Source organism: Lepisosteus platostomus, chromosome 11, assembly GCF_059453375.1.
Source record: "Lepisosteus platostomus isolate fLepPlt1 chromosome 11, fLepPlt1.hap1, whole genome shotgun sequence".
NCBI lineage: Eukaryota > Metazoa > Chordata > Actinopteri > Semionotiformes > Lepisosteidae > Lepisosteus > Lepisosteus platostomus.
Genome location: NC_142621.1, coordinates 20683063 through 20704732, shown reverse-complemented (window position 1 = coordinate 20704732; position 21670 = coordinate 20683063). Strand labels below are relative to the sequence as shown.

At 39.5% G+C, this 21670-nt stretch overlaps 1 protein-coding gene across 4 annotated transcripts in view; it reads right to left on the bottom strand.

The window, feature by feature from the left end:
• rc3h1a (ring finger and CCCH-type domains 1a) overlaps positions 1 to 21670 on the bottom strand; it is a 52733-nt gene that overhangs the window by 17716 nt on the left and 13347 nt on the right. For 3 of the 4 annotated variants that reach the window (XM_088598839.1, XM_088598842.1, XM_088598840.1), the window contains exons 2-12: positions 19235 to 19617; positions 16840 to 16960; positions 15256 to 15495; positions 14358 to 14533; positions 12306 to 12506; positions 9692 to 9824; positions 8828 to 8946; positions 8293 to 8405; positions 7120 to 7386; positions 2339 to 2562; positions 741 to 1102 (exon numbers count right to left, since the gene is read on the bottom strand). In XM_088598839.1, the coding sequence (XP_088454965.1) occupies positions 741 to 1102; positions 2339 to 2562; positions 7120 to 7386; positions 8293 to 8405; positions 8828 to 8946; positions 9692 to 9824; positions 12306 to 12506; positions 14358 to 14533; positions 15256 to 15495; positions 16840 to 16960; positions 19235 to 19465 (2187 nt within the window). In that variant the 5' untranslated portion in view covers positions 19466 to 19617. The remainder of the gene's footprint in view (positions 1 to 740; positions 1103 to 2338; positions 2563 to 7119; positions 7387 to 8292; positions 8406 to 8827; positions 8947 to 9691; positions 9825 to 12305; positions 12507 to 14357; positions 14534 to 15255; positions 15496 to 16839; positions 16961 to 19234; positions 19618 to 21670) is intronic. The other variant, XM_088598841.1, reaches the window with a different exon arrangement.

Below are 21670 nucleotides of genomic sequence, written 5' to 3'. Positions count from 1 at the left end.
TAAGGCTGAGTAATGGTGGTATGGTTTTACTTTCTCTAAAATAAAAATCTTGGGAGACAAAAAAAGCATATAAAAATGGATGAAAATATCCAGATAGGAAAACAGTAACGCATAATGAAATCTAAATTAAAGAAATATTAAAAAGGCCCAGAAACAGAAAAGATAATTATCTCAAAGATAATGAGAAACATTTAGATGTTGAAAGGAACATTGCTGATGCATCTACAATGAGATTTTACCAATGAGAAGACATGTCTGAAGCTGAGAAAAGATCAAGCTGTATACTAAATAGCATAAGAGAAGAGTCAAGTTTAATCACTACAGAAACATCAAGATAAACCAAGAGCCTAATGGTATTCTACCAACTGCACATACATCAACTAAATATATTTACAGATTTGTGAAAATCTTATTACTCACTGAACACAGGAGCAGTGCCCAGGGACTGGGGAATTGCTCAAATATTACCCATGTAAAGAATATATGGGCAGAATTACCTCTCGTTTGTAAACGTTAAGTTATTGCATCCTCCAACACCCATTTGAGACAAATTAACTGATTTTACTTAAAGCAACACTCGCTAACTCAGTCCATAATACCCCTAAAGCTGCTTGTCAGTTTTTTTCACAGATTTGGTCTTTAGTCTTCATGGTGGTCTGGGCTACTTTGAAGAAGGATTGTTTGAATGCTACATAGCAAGTGAAATTTGTTTGTCATAATCCAAACTGTGCAATACTCACCCTAGGATAGGACCTCATCTGGCCTGGGTGCGGGCCCACTGGACAGTAGCCTTCGGGGAGGTACCGCTCTCGGGAATCAGTCAAGTATGGTGAGCCAGCAGCAGGAGGGGGCATGTCCACAGGCACAGGGCTGTGCCTCACCATGTCGTCACGCTGGTAGGACTGTGTGGGTGCGTAGGGGCGGCGGCTATCATAGTGCGTCTGGTACACTGGCTGGGCTGGGTACTGGGCAGGAGGGCTGGGGTACTGCCTTTCTGGCACATAGGGGTAGGGATCTTGGTAGGGCATGCCCGGCTCACTCTGTCCAGGCTGCACATAGCGTGGCTGAACATACTGTGGAGGCTGGTATGTGTACGGATTACCTGGGGACAGAGGAAAACCACCTCATATCAGCAAACAGGGAAGCATCTGTGCCATAGCTGGCCACTCTAAGCAAATTCAAATTACACTCCTGGAAGAGGCAGAAAGAAGGCAGTGTAGCTGCTCCAAGGAAGAAAGTTTTTTTTTACTAATCTTTTTTTTTACTTAAATGTTCTTTAATTAGCAAAGACTAGTTAAATTGCTAGTAGAAAAACAGAGATTTTTCCTCTACCTACTACTACTTTGGGACCAAAAATGGAACAAAACCCTCCAGGAACTGGTTTTCCACCAGTTGCAGATTTTCTTAAATTAACAAAACTCTTGCAGCAGTCACTCCAGATATGGACAACACCCAATTACTGGGAAATTAATGTAGCACCCATCACTAAAAATGAAAACAAAACCAAATCAAGTCATTACACACTGATGTCTATTACATGCAAAGTGTGATTAGAACTAAATGATCTTCTGTGCGGAAACAGGATTCTTTTGAGTAGTCGGGACAGATTTACATTAAGTCTTTTTAACAAAGTTCTTTGAAAAGCAGCAATTGATACAAAAAGATTCTACAACATTTAGATTTTTAGAGGCCTTTGGAAAAAAATATACTCCTAAAATATTATTTCTCATACTGCACAAATATATCTATATATGATATAGATTCTGATATAGTTAATAAACATACAAGTTAAAGATGATACCACGGCAGGAGAATCAACAATTTCTATTAAAAACTGCAAGAGAACTGCACACTCACCAGAACAATTAAAGCATCAATAGAAACTTAATCAGTTATAACTGGAACAATACAAAAAAAGAAATCTAACACACAACTCTAGCATGCTACTTCAGTTCCGCCCCCCCCCCCCCCTCTAGTTACACCTTTGAAAATGTATGTGTAAACGTTTAATGTCTACATAGAGCCTAGAAAGTATTTTTACAAATAGGCATGAGCACAACGAAAACTTCTGTGCATTTAACAGCATTTTTCATCTACATAAAATGACAATTTACAGATCCACAGCATGGTGAAGATATGTTTTATCATTGTTCTAGGGCTCTGTCATTTTGGAGAGCCACCCAGATATTTTGTGTGCATTCATAACCACCAACCTTTGGTATGTGGATTGTTTTGGTCATGCAAGCACTTCTTCTGAACAAGGCTGTTCATCTGAACACTGGAAGAGGCAGAGTGAGCAGGTAACCCCCAGGGATGGCTGATGTGTCAATACCCTCACCTGTGCGGTACTGTGCAGTGGTGTCGTACTGGGACGAGGAGGGAGGTGGCCGAGGCTCTTGGTAGAAAATTTCAGGTTGCTGCTGTGGGTACATCTGAGGGGCCCTGGGCACTACAGACACTTGCTTGTGCATTGAGGGGTGGTCTGTGGGCATCCGGGCATGCGTCATGTGCTGAGGATTCATAGGTAGGGTCGACAGAGTATTCTTGGGGACAGAGTCCAACCTGAAAAATACCAGGGTCCTACTTTCATTACAAAATAAAATGAAAACTAAAGGCTTTGGTTTTGCCCCATTCCGGCCCTTCAGGATGTAGGCTGCTGCTCTGAAATACAGATGTGGCCATTCAAAATGCACAATAAAACTCCGTACCCCGGCAAATAATCTGTGGCCTACTGCGGTATGTGATTGACTGGCCAAAATGACAGACAGGTGGCACTTGTGGTGCATTAGTTCTTAGTGAAACGATTGCTTCTCTTTACTGTGCATGTTTAAATCCGCTTAATATGGAATATCAATATGGAATTGTACAACTTAAGGGAAATTTTAGCAGCTGAGCATAAAAATAAGAGGACCAGAAGTCTATGAAAGTCATAAACGATATTAATTTAGGAATATATACAATATTATACAGACTGTATATGGGTGGTACTGGTAGTTTAAATAAAAATACACAACAGTATTCCGCTCTGTACCTTATTGTGGTTATTTAGGAACTGTTTTGATGTACTCATTCTGACTATATTAGGTTTATGTGCTTTATAAAAAGCTATATGTTTTAACCTTTTCTATGAATACTTGCACTCATTGCAGTAAAAAAAACTGTAAATTTTAGAATCCACTTAATCGGGAACATAATCTGGAACAGCACATCTAAAGAAATTAATAATATTTAATTATCTAAATATAATACAGAGCTCAATGTATTATCATATTCCACTTTCTTACTTCTTTGATTCATTTGCTCGTGATTACTTTGGAAACATTTTTACCTGTCTGTTTCAGCACTCTAAATGACTATCTACAAATGACAGTTTGGTATAGCGGATTAGGCGCTTTCAAGAGGGAGGTCAGTGTTTGAATCCCGGTCAAGGCATGTGTTTTTCTTGCACCAAAAAAGACGAATTTTTTAACAAAGTAGTGAATAGTATGTACATTATATTGACATCTCATTTTATATATCACAATGCGTTCAATTGAAAATATGAATGAGCAAATGTGAATACTGTTAGCAGTGGGAGTAAAAAATAGTTAAACTTGTTTAATTCAATTAAAAAATACTGCATCCCAATGGGGCAATTCAAGACAAGCTTTTACAACAAGGCTTAAAATAAAAGAGTATATATTACAATTATAATCAAGAATAAAGGGATATTTAAAACTCCACTGCGACCGAACTATAATAACATATCTGATCACTATCAACAATATTAAATTATTAATAACAATTACAAACTGTTTGCATTTTGCTCGGGGTCATTTGTCGCCGTTTCTACAACCTTCGCTTTCTTATTGAAACTCCAATTTTTAAGACAGGATGCTTCAGATGTCAATAACTCCACCAACAAATGACAGATCCTTCAAACCACAGGCAATTTGTGAAACAGCTTTTTCACAGCTTTTATTTAAAACAATATCTAGTACCTGGTTGCATTTTTTGAAACCTTAGTTTGAATAAAGCTGATCCCAGGTGTAAAATTATTTAGCATTATACTACATTTTTATGCATCACTCAAAGCATTCTGAAGTCTCTCAAAAACATAAAAACGTAACATAATATTGTATGGCACGATGGGCAACTGATTCTTTTTATTTTAAAGAAAATCAAAAATAAGAAACAATAGCATGTCCCTGCCTAAATTAGACATAGCATGACCTTAAAATCCATGAAAAAACGGGTTTAGATAGTTAGCACAAACAAACGGGTGCATTTTCTTCCTTGTGATCAGCTAAGAATCTTTGAATAAGCTGTACATTTGTTTTTACTCTAAACATTTTAAACACTTTGATTTTGTAAATGCAACACACATTGCACAGATTAAATCACATTCATTCGCCACTCTTCTTCTAGTGTGAAGAAAATCAGCAGGTCACTGAGGAAACAGCACACCACCCACTGATCTCCATCAGAGAAGAGGGGCACTGAGAGGAGGCTTGGAGCTCAGCAATACATAAAGATCCTTCTGCAGCTTGCAGTGGCACTGAGCATGTCTGCCTTTAAAATTTAAGAATGGAACATAAATAATTTCTTTTAACTTGAAGTCTTTTAATTATCATTTAACATAGCTTTTTCACCAGTTTTATATTTGAAACCATCGTCAAAGCAGGTGCTTACTGTACTTCAAAATGACATTACATGTGGAAATACATTTTAATCATTTTTTAATTTATACTTCAGAAAAGTTTCATCTATACAAATACCACAGACTTTTCTTGATTGTATGATACCGTATGGCTTCAAAGTATGTGGGAAATATTTTTTCTTAATCCATTAATCCAATCTATATCTATTTGTATTCATCCAGCTATGTAAAAATATAGGCAAAAGGATCGTTCAAAAGGTTAAATTCCAAGCTGAAAAGACGAGACTCAACGTGTCTTCTCTAACTCTTCAGTTTACAACTCATCCATGGTCATTTATTATTAATATTATCAATTATATATTACGTACTGCATTTAAATTGGAACATTTTTACAAATATAAAAAGAGGCAATACACAACGTGCCACACAACATCACAATATAGTAAACTGTGGCTGGCTCATTTAAAGGCTCAACATTAAAAAGCTGTTCTCCAGTTACTGGCAATTGTAAAAATAACCTTCTTCCCTCCTTTGTTTAACTTAATTCCACAAAAAGAAATCCTTAATCAATAAACCATCACTTATAATTCATCCAGATACACACACTCACCCCTGAGTCGACAACAAGCTAGAATAGTGGACTACTTTTATGTAAGAAAAAAACCGAAAGTAATTCTCTGAACAGGCTTTGAATTGCTTGGGTGAAGTACGCTACTTTACAGTCCACTGGCCATTACCACTACAAAGACAATAAGTTTTTTTAAATGTCAAAATGTTTCCAAAATGTTCACTTGTGATATTTTAGCTGCTTAGTTACATGATTCCATATTAATACTACTATCAAGTGGTATTAAACTTTTTTTTTAACGATAACAGCAAGAGCTGTTCTTACTACTTAGTCTTAGAAAAGGTTAAAACGTTATAACTTTTTATGAAGTACAGTATATAAACTTCTATAATGTTAGAACGAGCATCTTAAAACCACAACCCACTGTAAATTACCAAAAAAAGACTTTGATGCATAAAACATTTCTAAAGACGGTGGAATATTGTTGTTTACTTTAGTCCAACTGAGCAATCTTGCTTTTATAAAATATACCTACTTTTTAACCAGTTTAACATATAACATGCTGCAATACCGTTTTAAATTATTAAAAGTCTAAACAGTATACAACTTAAATTCTATAATTGGAAAAAGATTGTCCCTCAGCATTGACTGGGATTCAAAACCAGGTGGTTTCTGGCAACAGCCCAAATGCTGCACTTTCCCAGTTCCACCTGGCAGTTTTACAAGGTATTTAAAAAAACATGCGGTACCCTGGGGACGGTGCACTGTGAATTACCACAGAATCCCTCGTGCTTTTTGAATGGCTTGATCTGTATAAAACCCAATATATCAATCCCAGACAACTGCAGTGTAGTGCTGCAAAAGCGCAAACTTTTTTTTACTTTAAAATAAATTTGCTGTCCTAATTTCATGGTTCCTTAATTACCAACTATGGTACTAAGCTTTCAATTAATAAAAGGACAAGCCATTATATTATTTGCATTTCGAAACAAGTAAAACCAAAATTAATTTAAAGACCAAAAGGGCAAGATGCACTGAATGGCCTACTTTCTTTTACATTCTAAAATGTCCCATTAAAACCAGCTTGTCATCGGGCCATTAGGAATTTGGGAATGTTTCAAGGAAACTTGATTTAGCCTGATAGACGATACTCTTTGAATTTGTGGAAGAAAAAAATAAATCATGTTTAACACTAATGTATCATAATTCCATGCACACTAATCTTGTTTTATTTAAATGCAGAAAATGCATGACAGATTAGTGAATTAGTGAAAAATAGTGAATTCCAAATGGAATTAAATTAATTTAGCTGAGAGAATTGTTAATTCTACTTCTAGTTTCTGTTTAATAATGAAAACTTGTGTTAAAATAACAGATGACCATTCCCTAGTGTGACTGGAACAGAACCCCCTCTGTCCCAGGCTGAGCTGGAGAAAATATTTGGTCTTTATTTAACCTTCAGTGTGTACATTTGGCACACTTTTTTGTCTCAATAACGTTTAAAATAATTTCAGCAAAAAACACTTCACAGCTTCAATGCATATTTGGAATAAATGGCGTAACGTAATGCAGGCAGAAGTTTATTCTGTATAAGCTCAAGTCGATTTTACCCACCTGAAAAGATAAAAATGAATCAAGACAAAAAACAAGTTTGCTTCATTAATAATAGTACTCTGAAAATGTAGTGTAGATCTGACATGGAGACAGCATGCTTCTGAGAAAAGGACGTTTTTCTCAAAGGGCAGAGGTTCAAGTAACAGAAAAGAGGTCTTAAAAGAAGATGCCAAGAGCTTATAAAATTTAAAAAGGTCCTCTTTTTTGTAGGATACACAGGGTTCTGAATTTTCTGAAGAAAATCCACACCCAGTTCCCTTTCTGCTGCTACAAATTGCAAAAAAGGAGACAGTCTTACGAGTCAGGGGGGGATCCTGGGGCACTGAGACTGTCCATCTTTCCTGGCTTGCGCCCAGGGTCATAGGGAGGCTCTGTGCCACGGGAGATGAGCTGTGTGAGGGTGCTGCCTGAGCCCACTGCTATGATGCCGTTGGCCATAGGTGAGGATTTCCGCACACTGCCGTCTAACCCCCCATCGTCGGGAAGTAGGGATGAATCGTTCAGCTGGGTGAGCGACTGGCTGATGTTCCGCCGTGCAGCCAGACGCTTGTTCATCTTCCGATACCTGCAGGACCCGAGCACAGAGCTGCTAAACTCGCCACACTGTGTCACATGTATGTGACATCTGAGCAGGCACAAAGCGGTCTTTAGCCTGTTCGCACTGCATCTTTTCCCTTATACGAACAGGTACAGAGCTCTTTACAAGTCTTTACTTTGAATTCATGCCCTGAACTAGGTCTGTAGTGTCAATACTTTCCAAGATCATGCCAGATATTTAAGGGCACACCCTTCCAGGTGGAAATGGCCCGTGAAGGGCTCGGAGGTTAACATTTTTTACCACACTGGGTCAATTTCTCATCCGAACAGACACAGAGCTGTCTTAAAAGTGACCATACTGTGTCCAGGTGACTATGTTCTCACCTGAGAGGACAGAGAGCTGTCTTAAACTTGGCCACACCGTGTCCAAATAATAAGTCTCAATTGACCCAATCTTCAAAAACAAGGCTAATTTGACAAGTACTTCAATTGTAACAGGTTTATTCTTGGAGGATTTTTACCATGATTTCTGAGACAGGCAATTTTAGTGAGAGCTAAATTTGGATCTCACTGCTTTTGCAGCTCCTCCAGAAACTTAAATGTAAACAATTACAAGAAAGGTTTTAAGTTCTCTATTTCAAACAAAAAGGAAAGTGTTCCATTTTGAGAAATGAATTTTAAACTGAAAGTCAAAATGTTACCTAGTCTACCGTCCAGATCTTTCAAAGGCTGACCAGGATGGCTCAACTTGACACCTCTTCTCTTTTGTATCACATAGCTGTCACTATGCAGTCCTCAGGGACTGGTCACAGTAGGACTAAAGGTCAACAGATGCTTAGCAGATACTCTTGAAAGGGAAGACTACAGTACATCATTTCTGTACCCCTTGGGTGAGCAGCTCAACTAAACAATAACTTCTTTCTGACTGACTTACTTTTCCAGCTCCTCCTGAGAATGTGCGAAAGTGCAGCTTGCTCCACGAGGGCACCCCCCTTTCTGCTTCATATCTCGGCACATGTAGGTCTTGTATTTACTGTGCTGAGGCGGCTAAACAACAGGAAGATGACAAATCAATGCTACAGCCCTGAAACAGGGCTCACTGGAATGCAATTCAATAAACTGCTTGCAAGATAAACATAAAAAAGTACTGAAATCAACTCTGAAGTTACTACACAAAAATAAGCTTGAGGACAGGACAAAATGTAGTACAACTGGTGGAGTGCAGTCGAGGATTGGGATTAGTTGTCCAGGTTTCCTCAGCTTTCAACAACACAACAACCTCTATGGCCTCGCAAGCACATGCAGACTCATGATGGTGTTGGGAGCAGTTAGTCTGTAAGTCTACACCTCTCCATTCTCTGTGTGTGTGATCCTGGGACTTGTTGCTAAGAGCCAAGTTATGAAAAATACATAATGGGTGATTTCAATCCCAGCTTTTGATGTCAGAGATCAAAGAAAGCATGGGATACCTGCTGCTGGTCAGTGCCTTTCTTGCTGTGGTTCTGGATGAAGTCCACTAGCCCATGTACCACTGTCTTCACAGCCACCAGACCCTTCTCCAGTTGCTCCCATGTTGGAGGAGGTGCATCTATAGAAGAGACACAGAATGTGATTCTCAAAGTCACTGTAGTTGACAGTCAAAACAAAAAAGTTTGTATTACACAAGAAAAGTCTCAATCATAATTTACCATTACAAGTTAAATAATCTAGTTTACTATAAGGCTTCCAAGAGGATCACGAGGAGATGGTTAATGACAAGACATTCTTTAACAGCCAAGAGATCAGCAACTCCACTCCAACCTGGAATCCAGTCAGAAGCAGTACAGACATGAGTGCATGCTGGCATGACTAGATGGAGAGCAGTCAACTGATGAATCATAGGCTTAGTGCTGACCACTAAGTACTACAGCTGGAAAGGCATCGATTTACAGTTTTCAGAAAAGGCTATTTACCAGGCTGACCACCACACATTACAGATGGCGTGTGTTTACAGTCCTTAACTCCCTTGGCTGACAAAAGAGCTATAAAGTCCAGGCAGGTTAAATAATTAAGTTTTAGGTCCTTGCTGACTCCAGACACAGCATACAGTAATCCTGGCGGAGTCCAGACAAGCTGGGCGCACGTGTATATGTAGCTCCTGGCAGAATCTGGACTCTCTGTGTGTGTGTGTGTGTGTGTGTGTGTGTGTGTGTGTGTGTGTGTGTGTGTGTCCTGGCAGACTCCGACCACAAGATGTATGCGCGTCTATGCAGCGATCCTGGCAGAATCTGGACAAAGGCTGTGTGTACACATGATTAATCATCCTGGCACACCGTGGTCACAGCCTCACTTACCTGGGCTCGGATCAATATTAGCCAGCAGTTCCAGGTGTGGTCTGAGGCGGTTAAGGTTAGCAGGGTCCCCAGTCCGCTGCAGTGCAATGGTCAGCTCCTGAACACTCTGAGCAAATGATGCTGGCGTCTGCAACTTAATCACAAGCATTTCCGGTAAAATAGGGAAACATCTGTTTAGTCCCATTAAAGGCAAACTTCAAAATAAGAAACAAAACATTTGATGGCCTGAAAGCAAAATTTAACAGTTTTTACCATAGATAAAAATGAGAGGTGTTGGGGTCACAGAGCCACAGAGCTTCTTTTAACATTGCAAGCTAACAAACTTATTTGCATAAGATGTGTGTTGCATGCCTACCAGTCTTGTAAAGGCAGTATCAGAAAGCTTACAAAAGGGTCTTACTACAAGTGATTGAAATTATGGACTCTGTTAAAGTAAGACCTATCTCCTTCAGCACCACAGTAGAGAGTTCTCCCTGATTAGTTCAAGAAGTGCAATACCAGGCAGAGTATATTGTTACGCAACACTCAACTTAAACTGTAAATCAGACTTGACATAAAAACCTCTTATGGGTCTTATAATAAAAATTTAGAGTTAAGGAGAGGTTACGTTACATCCATAAAGAGTTAACATAATGAGATCACTGCCAGCATCCACTCCAGTCTTGCTTTGCTTTCACATGTGCATGTGAACCTCTGAATATTTTCCAACACTATTCAAATCAAAATCGTAACTGATAGTACAGTTAGAGAATACAAATCATTTTATTATTTCGATTTACTGTTTGTGTTTTTAATTGATGAACATTGCAGGGTCAGTAACGAAATGTACAGTATTCATGAATTTGTTCAAATGGCTTAATTTATAGTACTGTATATTTTCAAGCAGATTTTATATTTTAATTACTCTGATAAGATTTTAAAATGTTTTTATTCATTTCCATTTAATTTCTATCCCCAGGTATAAATGAAGTTTCTCCTAGCAGCAGCTAGCAGAAACCTCACTATATATGGGGATACTACAATCTCTTGCTCTCTACACCCTTTGGAATACTTATTATCCATTAAAGGACAATGAACACTGGTGAGCCTGCAATTCTCCTCTCCTGTTCCACCTTCCCCACTCACCCACACAGCTAGGGACAATAAGTGAGGATTACCACAATATCCATCCATTTTCAAACTGCTTTATCTGGTACAGGGACACAGGTGGAACCGGAACCGGAATGTTTCCAGAACCCTTACATAGCCCAGGGGGTCAGCATATGTTGCGTATTTAATACCAAGACTACAGCAATCCTGCATTATTCTAATTATTTTAAAAAGACTTTAGGCTGCAATACCAGAGAACGACTTTTTAAGTTTGTTATCCATTATACATGGTACACTGCAATAATGCTATTAAACTTCTGTTTAGCAGATATTCTATAGTAGAAATGTCTGTGGGCCACACTTCCATGACAGTTCACATATAGCCGAGATGTCACTCCTGTGAGCAGTGATAATTACCAGTTATTCAGTGTACTTTGCACACCAGCATTTTAAATTTGATTTATATTGCAGCTGAAGGTGCTTCTGTGGACAGGTTTGACCACGGAACAGCTACACAACCTTCACTGAAAAGCCCTTAAAAGCTAAGACACTACAGAGGCTAACACACAGCTGATCAATGAAGAGTGGTCCTGAGGAAGGAGGATATGTGGACTGAAGAATGTCAGGCATCAGTACTGTGACGTACTACTGACAATACACTCACTGTAGAACTAGGCATGAAAGTTTGGAATTTGCAGACTTTTGTGTGCAGTTTTTGTGTCATATGAAATACAGCTTTCACATTATTTTTACAGATTTATTTTGGTAAGATAGCCGTTTTATCTGACATTGTTTGGTCACTCCGTCTTGGTATATATATATAAAATATAAATATTACAATGTGATCTATACAGTATTTTCATTGCTGTTACACATTAGTTGATAATAATGAACTTATTTTTAAGATTATTATGGGTTAATTTCTGTTCATTTTAATATTAACTGGAGAAAACACAACTGAAAAGGTGGATCTACACAACTAGAAAATATTCCAATAGATCTAAAAATTTGTAATTCCCTGACAAATTTAAAACATGTCCCAGATGTCCTTAAGAATTCTTGCCAACATGGAACCTTTTTTGAAAGAAACTGTCAGTGTTTATTCTTCTGTACAAGTCTTTCATACCTTGAAAGGCGAACCAAAGAGCTTTTGCACCACCTAGTGAGTTTAAGTTTTTTTCTCGTTTCTAATGCAAAAGGGAACATCTCTTTTGGTTATGTAACCTCACCTTGGAGCACAAAGATAAAAATCCAAAAATTACTCTACCCATTGCTAAAACTGCCTTTATCTAGTGTCCTGTTTCATGTGTACAGGAAGGTCATATTCCTTAATGTTTTTTATTGCCCCAACATGCATGTAAGTGTGATTGTGTTACACCTTCTGAAGCAGGAAGAAAAATGGTCTAATTTCTATGTTTACTTAAGAGAAGACTGCCCAGTTGTGAAGGACAGTCTCAGAACTCCTGAGAGTTTAAACAGAGACAACACAGGACAGCCTAGAGCCACTTTATCACAGTCCTCCTACCTTGTCTATGATAGACTGCATGTGGGATTTATGGGACTGGTCCCCATATAGCAGTGAAGACCACTGGTCTGGGGCGATGCGCAGTCCACCTTCCATGGCTATCTGGACGATCTGGGAGTCATGCTCACGCCGAAGGGCCTCATACGTCCTGAACTCCTCCTTCAGCTGCATCAGTGAGGAGTCTTCATCTCTCTTGGTTACCTGTGGGTGACAGGAAAGGTGGTCAGGAGCCGCCACAGGAGTCACAGAATTAAAAGGTCCTGAATAATTAAATGATTCTGAGAGATGAGGCAGAATATTCACATAGACAAAAAGCAATATTGGTGTTTTCATGAGATAATTGAGTAAGTGAGCTTCTGCATGGGGATATGTGAATATAATTGCAGATGTCCGGGATCAAATCCTGCAGATAAAATAGCTGAAGAAAGCTGGAAATGCTGTCAGCCAGGAGACTCAAATATGATCGAGTATGATTGGTAAAGAAATGAAGTAAGAAATGATTGGTAAAGCTCCACAGAAACAACCTACCACATACTGAAGCATTGTGCCAATTCAAAGGTTCTGTCAGTTCAGCTAGTTTTCTAAAAAGACGTAGTGTAGATGTGGTTTACATTCTCGACCAGTAACTGCAAGGTTGTGGGTTCAAATTCCAGGTGGGGTAAGGCTGCTGTACCCTTGAGCAAAGCACTACATTTAAGAGTTCTTCACTCACTACAAATGGGTACATTTACATCATATGAAGGCGATTAACATTGAGCACACTGGCTAATGCATTATTACACATTTAAAAACATAAAAAGATTTAGACAAAGGTATGCTATGTGTTTCAATTTCACAGTATTTACCATGCGGCCTTTAATAAGTGAATAGACTATTTTTGTGTTACAAAAAAATAAAATGTGAAAACTTGATAATTTAGCTAGTTATTGACTACATGTATGTACTGGGATACCTGTACTGAAAACCAGAAAGGCCTACGATTTTGCAGGAGCAAGGTGAGGACCCCTGTCTAAAAATCTCCTGCAGTTGTCAACAAATTCTCAAACATACAAAGAAAACTCACAAAATACAGAAGAGCAGATTCAAAGGTTTGTCATTCTGTCCAGGCCATTCCCACAGAGCTCCATTACTGTGAAAATGCAATCATGGCATTTTCCACCAAAAAGAACCCTACTGGGAATCAAATCCCGATTAGCCAGAAGGGTCCTCATGGCAAGTCTTTAATGTGGACTGCAAAGTCTGGACTAAACTTACAGTGTAGAATTTTTCAATTCAATCAAATGCAAGTTGTTTCTTGTGAATTCTTTGTGCTCTGCTGCCTTCTTGTCATATTAGAAATGAAATGCATTTAACTTTTGAAAAAAGTTCACCTCTTTGCACTACTTTTAACAAATGTATTTTTACATGTAGCTGACACTCAGCACTTAAAATATTTGTTCCACAATGCTCTGAACCCATGTTGCAGGGATGTGGTAATTGTGAGACGATAAAAACATTGCACATGTTCACCAATAACTGAGAAGCGCACTAAGAGAGTACTGGAGACAGGCGACGGTGCAGGGGATCCAGGGCGGATCTGTAAGATGACAGAGTACGTGGGAACTTCCCATTTTCTACTGCAACTTACAGCACACAATACATGCCTGTACAGTTCACACATGCAAACAATTAAAACAGTACTGTATATGACAAGGCTAAATTTATTTTATTACAAAGGACATTTACAAGAATTTTAGTTAGTTTTTTGTTCTTTTCAATGCTCATTTTTGTGAGAATTTTGCATCCAGAGCACTTTGTAGGATGTATTGTTTCCATTCCAGTTTAAAAAAATCAATGGCGTAACTGCAAGGACAATTGCATAGTGGGGATAGTTATAATGGGGGCTGTCTGTATATACCACCCTATCTGTAAACGGTTTGCTTGCATTCATTGCCACAATACAGCACTGATAAGAGAAACATTAAAATTGTACCTGTAATGTAACAAAACAAATGCTGCAAAATCCAGAGTACATCTTCTCTAGACTTTGCTAGACTGTAAATTTGCCCTTACTTTGAAACAGGACGCCCGATAAAGGAGCTGCACAACATGGCCAATGCTCGTCTTTGAGGCCTGAGGGAAGCGTGGCTCTAGCCTCTGAACCACAAACAGAACCAGGACCTTCCGGGACAGAGCTGAGCCGTCTTCCAGGGCGAGCAGAACCAGCTTCAGGGCCTCTTCCTGCATTGCTGCAGGAGGACACATCAGACAAGATTTACTGAGTATTATTAAGAGATACAGCAGTTGCACGCAGGACTATACAGATAATGTACATGACAACTACAAAAGCAGGTCAGACATTGCGTGCTTAAGCACTTGAAACTGTAACCCATCTTGGAGTTTTTGGTTTACCTATACATGTAGTTATGCCATGTCTGACCCTTTTAGTGAGAGCTAGCACAGGTGTCAGTTTGCTTGTAGAGATGCATACAATTCTTCAAATGATGCTTTCTCTCTAATGTGACAATATATCGTGAGTATATAACACTTGATATAATAGCACTGAATGAAAAGGTACCTAACAATGGCAAAATCTGTAGACTCTGAGCTCGACCCACCCCCATATCGATACTTAAAGTGTGTTAATAGGTGCCACACTTCAGAGATTATAACCAGCGACTATTCCAAGGTTACATTTATTTGCAGCTTTCACTAATGCTAGTGATAAGTGAATGTCTGGCATTCAAAACAAGGCTTACTAGTATAGATACATTTTCAGTTCTCCCTACCGCTTAACTGATATGTTTAGTTAGTACAGTCAATATGAAGGAGAATATAGGTCCTAAAGAAGTTTAAGCTTGTGTTATTCAAAAATGGACAATCTGGTGTAGGCTCTATATGTGCATTCTAGAACCTGCAGATTGCAGACCAGGTCTGACAGAACATCATGTTTTGGACAGGTGCACTTTACCAGGCCCGAGGAACTGGCAGCCCCTTGCACGGACAGCTGCCCACAGGTTGGAAGATAGCTGCTGTGGATTTTGGTGCTGCAGGATGAGCTCTGTGACTGTCCTCTCGCCAAGGGAACGGGCAGCCCGCATGGCTCTGATGCGCCCCTCCTCCTCCACCAGCTGGCAGTGCACTAGCGTCACCAGTTTCCTCTGCATGGGGCGGCTCAGCATGCTCTGAGTGGTGCTGTTCAGCCCGACACCTGTGAGGCACGCAGTGCTCATCAACACAGAGCCAAAGTTCAAAAAACCACTGTGCATACAACACATTAATGCAAAGAGTTGCTTAACTACATTTAAACGGTAAGGGAAAGGGAACCAACAAATCGTAAAATCCTTAAGATGTGCTCCCCCTTAGCGCATAGAATTGGTGTCCAGGAGAAACAAGACTGTAGGTACTTACCCAAAAAGACTAACAGCTGTAATTGCTACGAAAGGTGCTTCCAGCAAATATGTGATAAATAACTAAATTTAAAGTTTCAAAAAGCTGATACAGCTGAAACTCATTTGAACAAGTCTGATTGCAGATTTGGTATAACACATTACAAGGTGGCAGCTGCTTCTTCTGCAAATACATGAAGGTAGCAAGTAATTGTTACTCAACATGTAATACCAATTATGCTCATCATTCTATACAGATATATACCTTTATAAGTATTTAATGTCCTGCAATCACTATCTCATCCGTTAACTATAACTTTAATGATTCTATTGCTCTATCAGGGTACAGAACTGGTCCAGGAGAGCATAACAACCATTAAATTTTGCAATGATGACAGCAGGCCAACATCTGACTCTGCTGCTTGTGAAAAATTTCAGATATCATGGTATTGATATTTCCTCTTCTTTACACACTATCACAGTGAACAACTTTAATTCCTTTATATCCCTTAATAATTCTAGAAACCTCCTCTAGATCTGAGTATTTTTAACAGAAATTGGGATTGCTATTATATTAATTACATAAACTACAAACATTCCTTGTTCTTAAACTAACTTTTTGATCAGTTTTTATGAAGGACACATTATCTTATCTCCACAAATAAGGAAGAAAAATTGAAACAACCTTACATACCCAATTACAGACCAGCACGTGATTCAGAAACATCAAAGGTCTCTTTGGAAATAAGTCTGGCATAACAGGTGCACTCTCTTTTTCAATATATCATACTTATCTTAAGGGTTATGTTTAACAATAGTAATTTTTGTTCTTAGCAATATTTTTCTTCCTTGAAATGCCTGTATTTCACACACATCAATGTCTGAGGCAGACTGAACTGTCTCCTTGTCATATGAAATAATTATCCTCTTGTAGGTAGTAAAACAAACATGAGGCAAAATTCACCAAACACAGGTCATTTCTGTTTCCACTTCCAGTGGCCTGCTGACATTAATATCAAATCCCTACTGCAGCAGCCAGAGCTTTTTTTAAGGGTGGTATGGAAGGAAACAACTGGGGTGTCCACAACGAAATCTCAGTTGACAAGGTGACCACAATGACATGGCTAGAAAAGAGCTTATGTCTAGAAACCAGCAGCATGTCTTACCTCGGGTGCTGCTGAGAGGTTTGAGGTAGAGAGCGAGCTCCTCCACACACTTCCGTGCTTCATCATAGTGTTTGGTGTCTTCTGCTCCTGTCAACAGCGTGATGGGCTGCTGTTTGGGCACCTGTTGAAGGAAAAAGAGAAAGACATTAAATCAGAGCTAGGTCTTACTCGGCTGCACATTAATCAGCGCATCTCCCTGACGGAAAACAAGGATTTGAGGTTTAACAAAGCCAAATCAGATTTTCAAGAATCAACCTGATTGTAACTGAAAAGTGTTGGACCTTGATTCAAAGAAACATGGGTCATAATAGCCACAAATATTTTTTGCAGTGCTGAAGAAAAACTATTTAAAAGCATCCTTATTACAGAGATGTGGATCTTACTACTGCTTGCCCAGCAGATTTCTACTGCTCTTTAAATTTCATTTAATTAAAGACTTGTATAACAATTATTAGTATTTTATAATATTTTCTGAGTACATTTACTGAGAAACACTTTGCTGTAAATACCTGTTTTTAGATATGTTTTCCAGAGAAAAAGAACTAGGTTGCACTGAGGTGGCTCTATCTGAAATCCTAGTCATTTTCTGCCTTCCAATCGCACAGAGAATTGTAAAAAACACTGACCAACTTGATATTTTAAAGCCACCCATGCTCCAATGAATTTCAATCCCATTTTAACACTGCAATTCAGAGCAGGAACAACAAAGTGTAAATCAGGAACAGAACACTTCTAATGAACACATCGCATACACTGTGGAACCTCTCACGGTGTGGTAAACTTTGACACCTAGCTCAAGTTATTTTGTGCAGGATCTGGATCCAAGACTTTGGGCCTGACAAGCACTCTGCATTGTATTGAAAAAGTCCTTCAGCAACTACTGCTACTGTAAACTACTGTCTGTGCTGTAACTCTGCCTGGCAACTCAAGGTTTCAGCTGCCATTGTCTTCAGCCCTGAGATACCAGCTCATTACATCTACACTCAGAAAAATACCAAATTCACTTTTATTACTGAAAACAATCCAGAAACATCACAGCTATCAAATATAATTGTATTCACATATCTACTATAAATCACATGGATATTTTATCTTTCAACCTTGAATCTTATTCCTTGCTTTCTACCTGTATGTTAACACAGGCATCCTTCATGTTCCATACCGTCAGCTACGTACAGCAGTTACATACTAGATATAGACAGCCTTCCACTGTGTTTTGTGATTATTACAATTGCAAAATAAAGGATTTAATCTGTAAAAATAATCTGGCAGAAAATGAAAATGTTTCTGCTCTGCAAGAAAAAAGCTGAAAGGGACTAACAGACCTTGCTAACTGATTCAATTTTTAACAGGGATTTACATCTATCTTGTTAGCTTAATCCAAGCAAGCACATGGTGAAACAACTCAGTATAATTTAAGTCACACTTCATCAGAGACAATTTTAATGTGTAATGACGCAAGAGCTAATATGAATCCCCAAATTATCCTAACCCAATCTTCCCTGAGACTTAGAGCCACAGGGCTGCAAGCCAAGACAACATCTTCCACATGTGAGGTTGTTCTTGCTGGAACTCCAGGGGAATGCAACCTGGGCTGGCTACTGTCCATCATAGCAAATAATGACTCAGCGTTCCACTATGGCCTAGTCTGTTGGGTGTCATGACTCAGCATGCCTGGATTCAGCACTAGAGGTGCAAGGAATGACCAAAGAAGGACAAAGGCGCAGGCTGCAGAGACCCGAGTGTCAGCTTGGCTGGAACAGAAACTATGCAGACAGACCTCCTCACACTACTTGCTCCAGCAGCTTCAGTCATTTCTTGTTCATGACTGTGCAGATATGAACAGTTTAACAGTGTATAGACTAGCACTGCTTATATTGACTGGTAATGAGGTCATCTTTAAAACTTTTGCGATTAACAAAATGCTTTTCAAATGAAAATATCTGGATTTCTACAGGCATATCGCTCTGAAGCAATTTCAGCTTTTCAAGAGAAAAAAAAGATGCCGACAGAGCTGGAAACCCCCTAGATCCCCATTTTAACAAAGTTGGTTGGCAACAGAAGTTCAACACAAAGGAGATTGGACAAGCTGTATAAGTAAAACCTGGAAAAACCCACAGCTGTAACTTTCTGCAATACTATGTTAAAGCAACTTAAATTATACAAAAATAGTGAGAAAAAAGTTTTAAAACTAAAATGGTACAAACAGTATTTTATAGTGACATAAGAACCAACCACTTATTAATTTTTACACCACGACATTTAAATGCTACAAATGAACTGCATGTATTGCTGATGGAAATCATGCTTGAATTATCATTTCAAAATGTTAAATGATAACAGTAGACGCAGCCTGTGTTAGAAACACATTAGCAGCGCCTCAGTGTGCCCCTACCTGTCCGCCCACCAGCTGCAGCAACGCCGAGTTGACAGGCAGCTGCTCGATGTCGGTGTTGATAGTGGTCTGGTCGAAGGGACAGGCTTTGCGGTGCAGCTTGTTCAAACACATCTTGCAGACAGTGTGGCCGCAGCCCAGACTGATGGGCTTGCGGATGGTTTCCTCAAAAGTCTGCGTGCAGATGGGGCACAAAAGAAATTCCGTCCATTGTGGAGCTTGTACGGGCATTGTAGCAGAGTACAATTTTCTTTAATTTTCTTAAAAACAAAAACAAAAAAGCCTACAGATTCCACTGGAATCAAAAAACTCTTCCAATCATCAATATTCTTAAATATTTTCAGACATCATGGACATTCAGCACATAGTGTGAAATACATAACCTGAAAGAGAAAAGGAGAGAGAGAGAAAAAAAAGATTTAGTATTTTTGTCAATTCAAAGCCAGTAACAGTGGTTTCAGAGACAGTATCAGTGGATGCTGCATAAGAGACTCCCAGGGACATCTGCTGCTGCTCTGCGACTACCGATACCAGTACTGCAGTGTCCCCACAATATTTTTTTTTTTAATAAGACACCAAAATACTTTGTTGCAAAAAGGTTTCTTTAATTAAATGGAAGATACCATTTAATACCATGGTTGAGGGGAAACAGAAAGGATCTGGAAAGTCAACACAATCAAGAGGACATGGGTCAGAAACAAGATTTGTGTTTAGACGTGTATCCTGGGCCCCGAACCAGCAGCTCCTCTGGAAGAAACGGAAAAGTGGTTTCTATTTAAACTGAACAGATGTTGTTAATTCTGAAAAGAACCATTACAAAATTCAAACAACAGCCTCATGCTGTACCAGAACAACCTGAAGAAGGAAACTCCGACATTTAGAGACAGAAGCTAAACTGCCACTGCAAAAAAAAGCCATGGCAACCCACTGAAGCTAAGCAGGTCAGCACCTGGATGAGAGACCTCCTGGGAAAAACTAAGGTTGCTGCTGGAAGAGGTGTTAGTGGGGCCAGCAGGGGGCGCTCACCCGCAGTCCATGTGAGTCCTAATGCCCCAGTATAGGGACGGGGACACTATACTGTAAACAGGCGCCGTCCTTTAAATCAGACGTAAAACCGAGGTCCTGGCTCTCTGTGGTCATTAAAAATCCCAGGGCGTTTCTCAAAAAGAGTAGGGATGTAACCCCGTCATCCTGGCCAAATTTCCCATTGGCCCTTACCAATCATGGCCTCCTAATAATCCCCATCTATGAATTGGCTTCATTACTCTGCTCTCCTCCCCACTGATTGCTGATGTGTGGTGAGCGTTCTGGTGCACTATGGGTGCCGTTGCATCATCCAGGCGGATGCTGCACATTGGTGGTGGTGGAGGGGAGTCCCCATTACCTGTAAAGCGCTTGGAGTGGAGTGTCCAGAAAAAGCACTATATAAAAGTGTAAGCAATTATTATTATTAAAACATACACTAGAGACTGTACAAAACCAGAGATCTCGCTTCGAGATGAGGACTGTAATCACATTTTAATACAAAAGAAATATACCCAACTGGTTTTTGCTCTTAGGGCAAAAACACCAGAAGCCACTGCTGAACTGATGGAAGCACTAGAAGTTGCTTCTGTTCGCTTAAATTACCAGTGGGAAGCTGGCGTCTTTTACAACTACAGCAAAGCATTACGCCTCAACACCAGAATAAAACCCCTCTTCTCTGAAGGGTTTATTCCTAATTGCCTGCTATCCAATTTCCTTATCAGTCTCACTCAGACTGCACCACCTTAGCTTGAACAACAAAAACTTCTACACCACCAACTTCATAAGCAACACAAAATCCACAGAGCCGATATGAACAGTCAGACAGACTCAAGTTGACACGCGAGTCCTCCTTAAAAAGTGAAAAAAAAAACGATATACAGCAGTAGTGTGGCGAAGTAGTTACAGCTCAGATTGCCAAGGGGAACCTGAAGGCTGGAGGTTCAAATCCCAGGTAGAGCACTGCTATTGTACCCAACTGCGCTCCGATGAATGCACTAAAATGCCCAATAATATAAAAAGGTCCATAATAGACACTTTAAGCATTAGTGAAATTAAGAATATACGGTTTTCGGAAAGTAACAAGCTATGTCCACCAACTCCAATAGCTCTGAATAGAAAAGACTTTAATGACTTAAAGGGAAAAACAATTTAACAAGGCAGCACTCGCCGTCCCTGATCTAGGAAGCTAAGCAGACAGAATAAACGTGGGTCGTTCTTCCCCCACTCCCTCCAGCCCTCACAGGAGAGCACTCGGCCAGCCCGTACAATACAGAGGGCTGAAAGCGCAGCAGCCAGACAGGGAAGTCTGCGGTTCTTTAAAGAGCCAAACGTTTGATTAAAACCACCACGTACATCCCCGATTAACATTGACACAAGCACCCAATAGAGTACAAATGCAATAATCAAAGT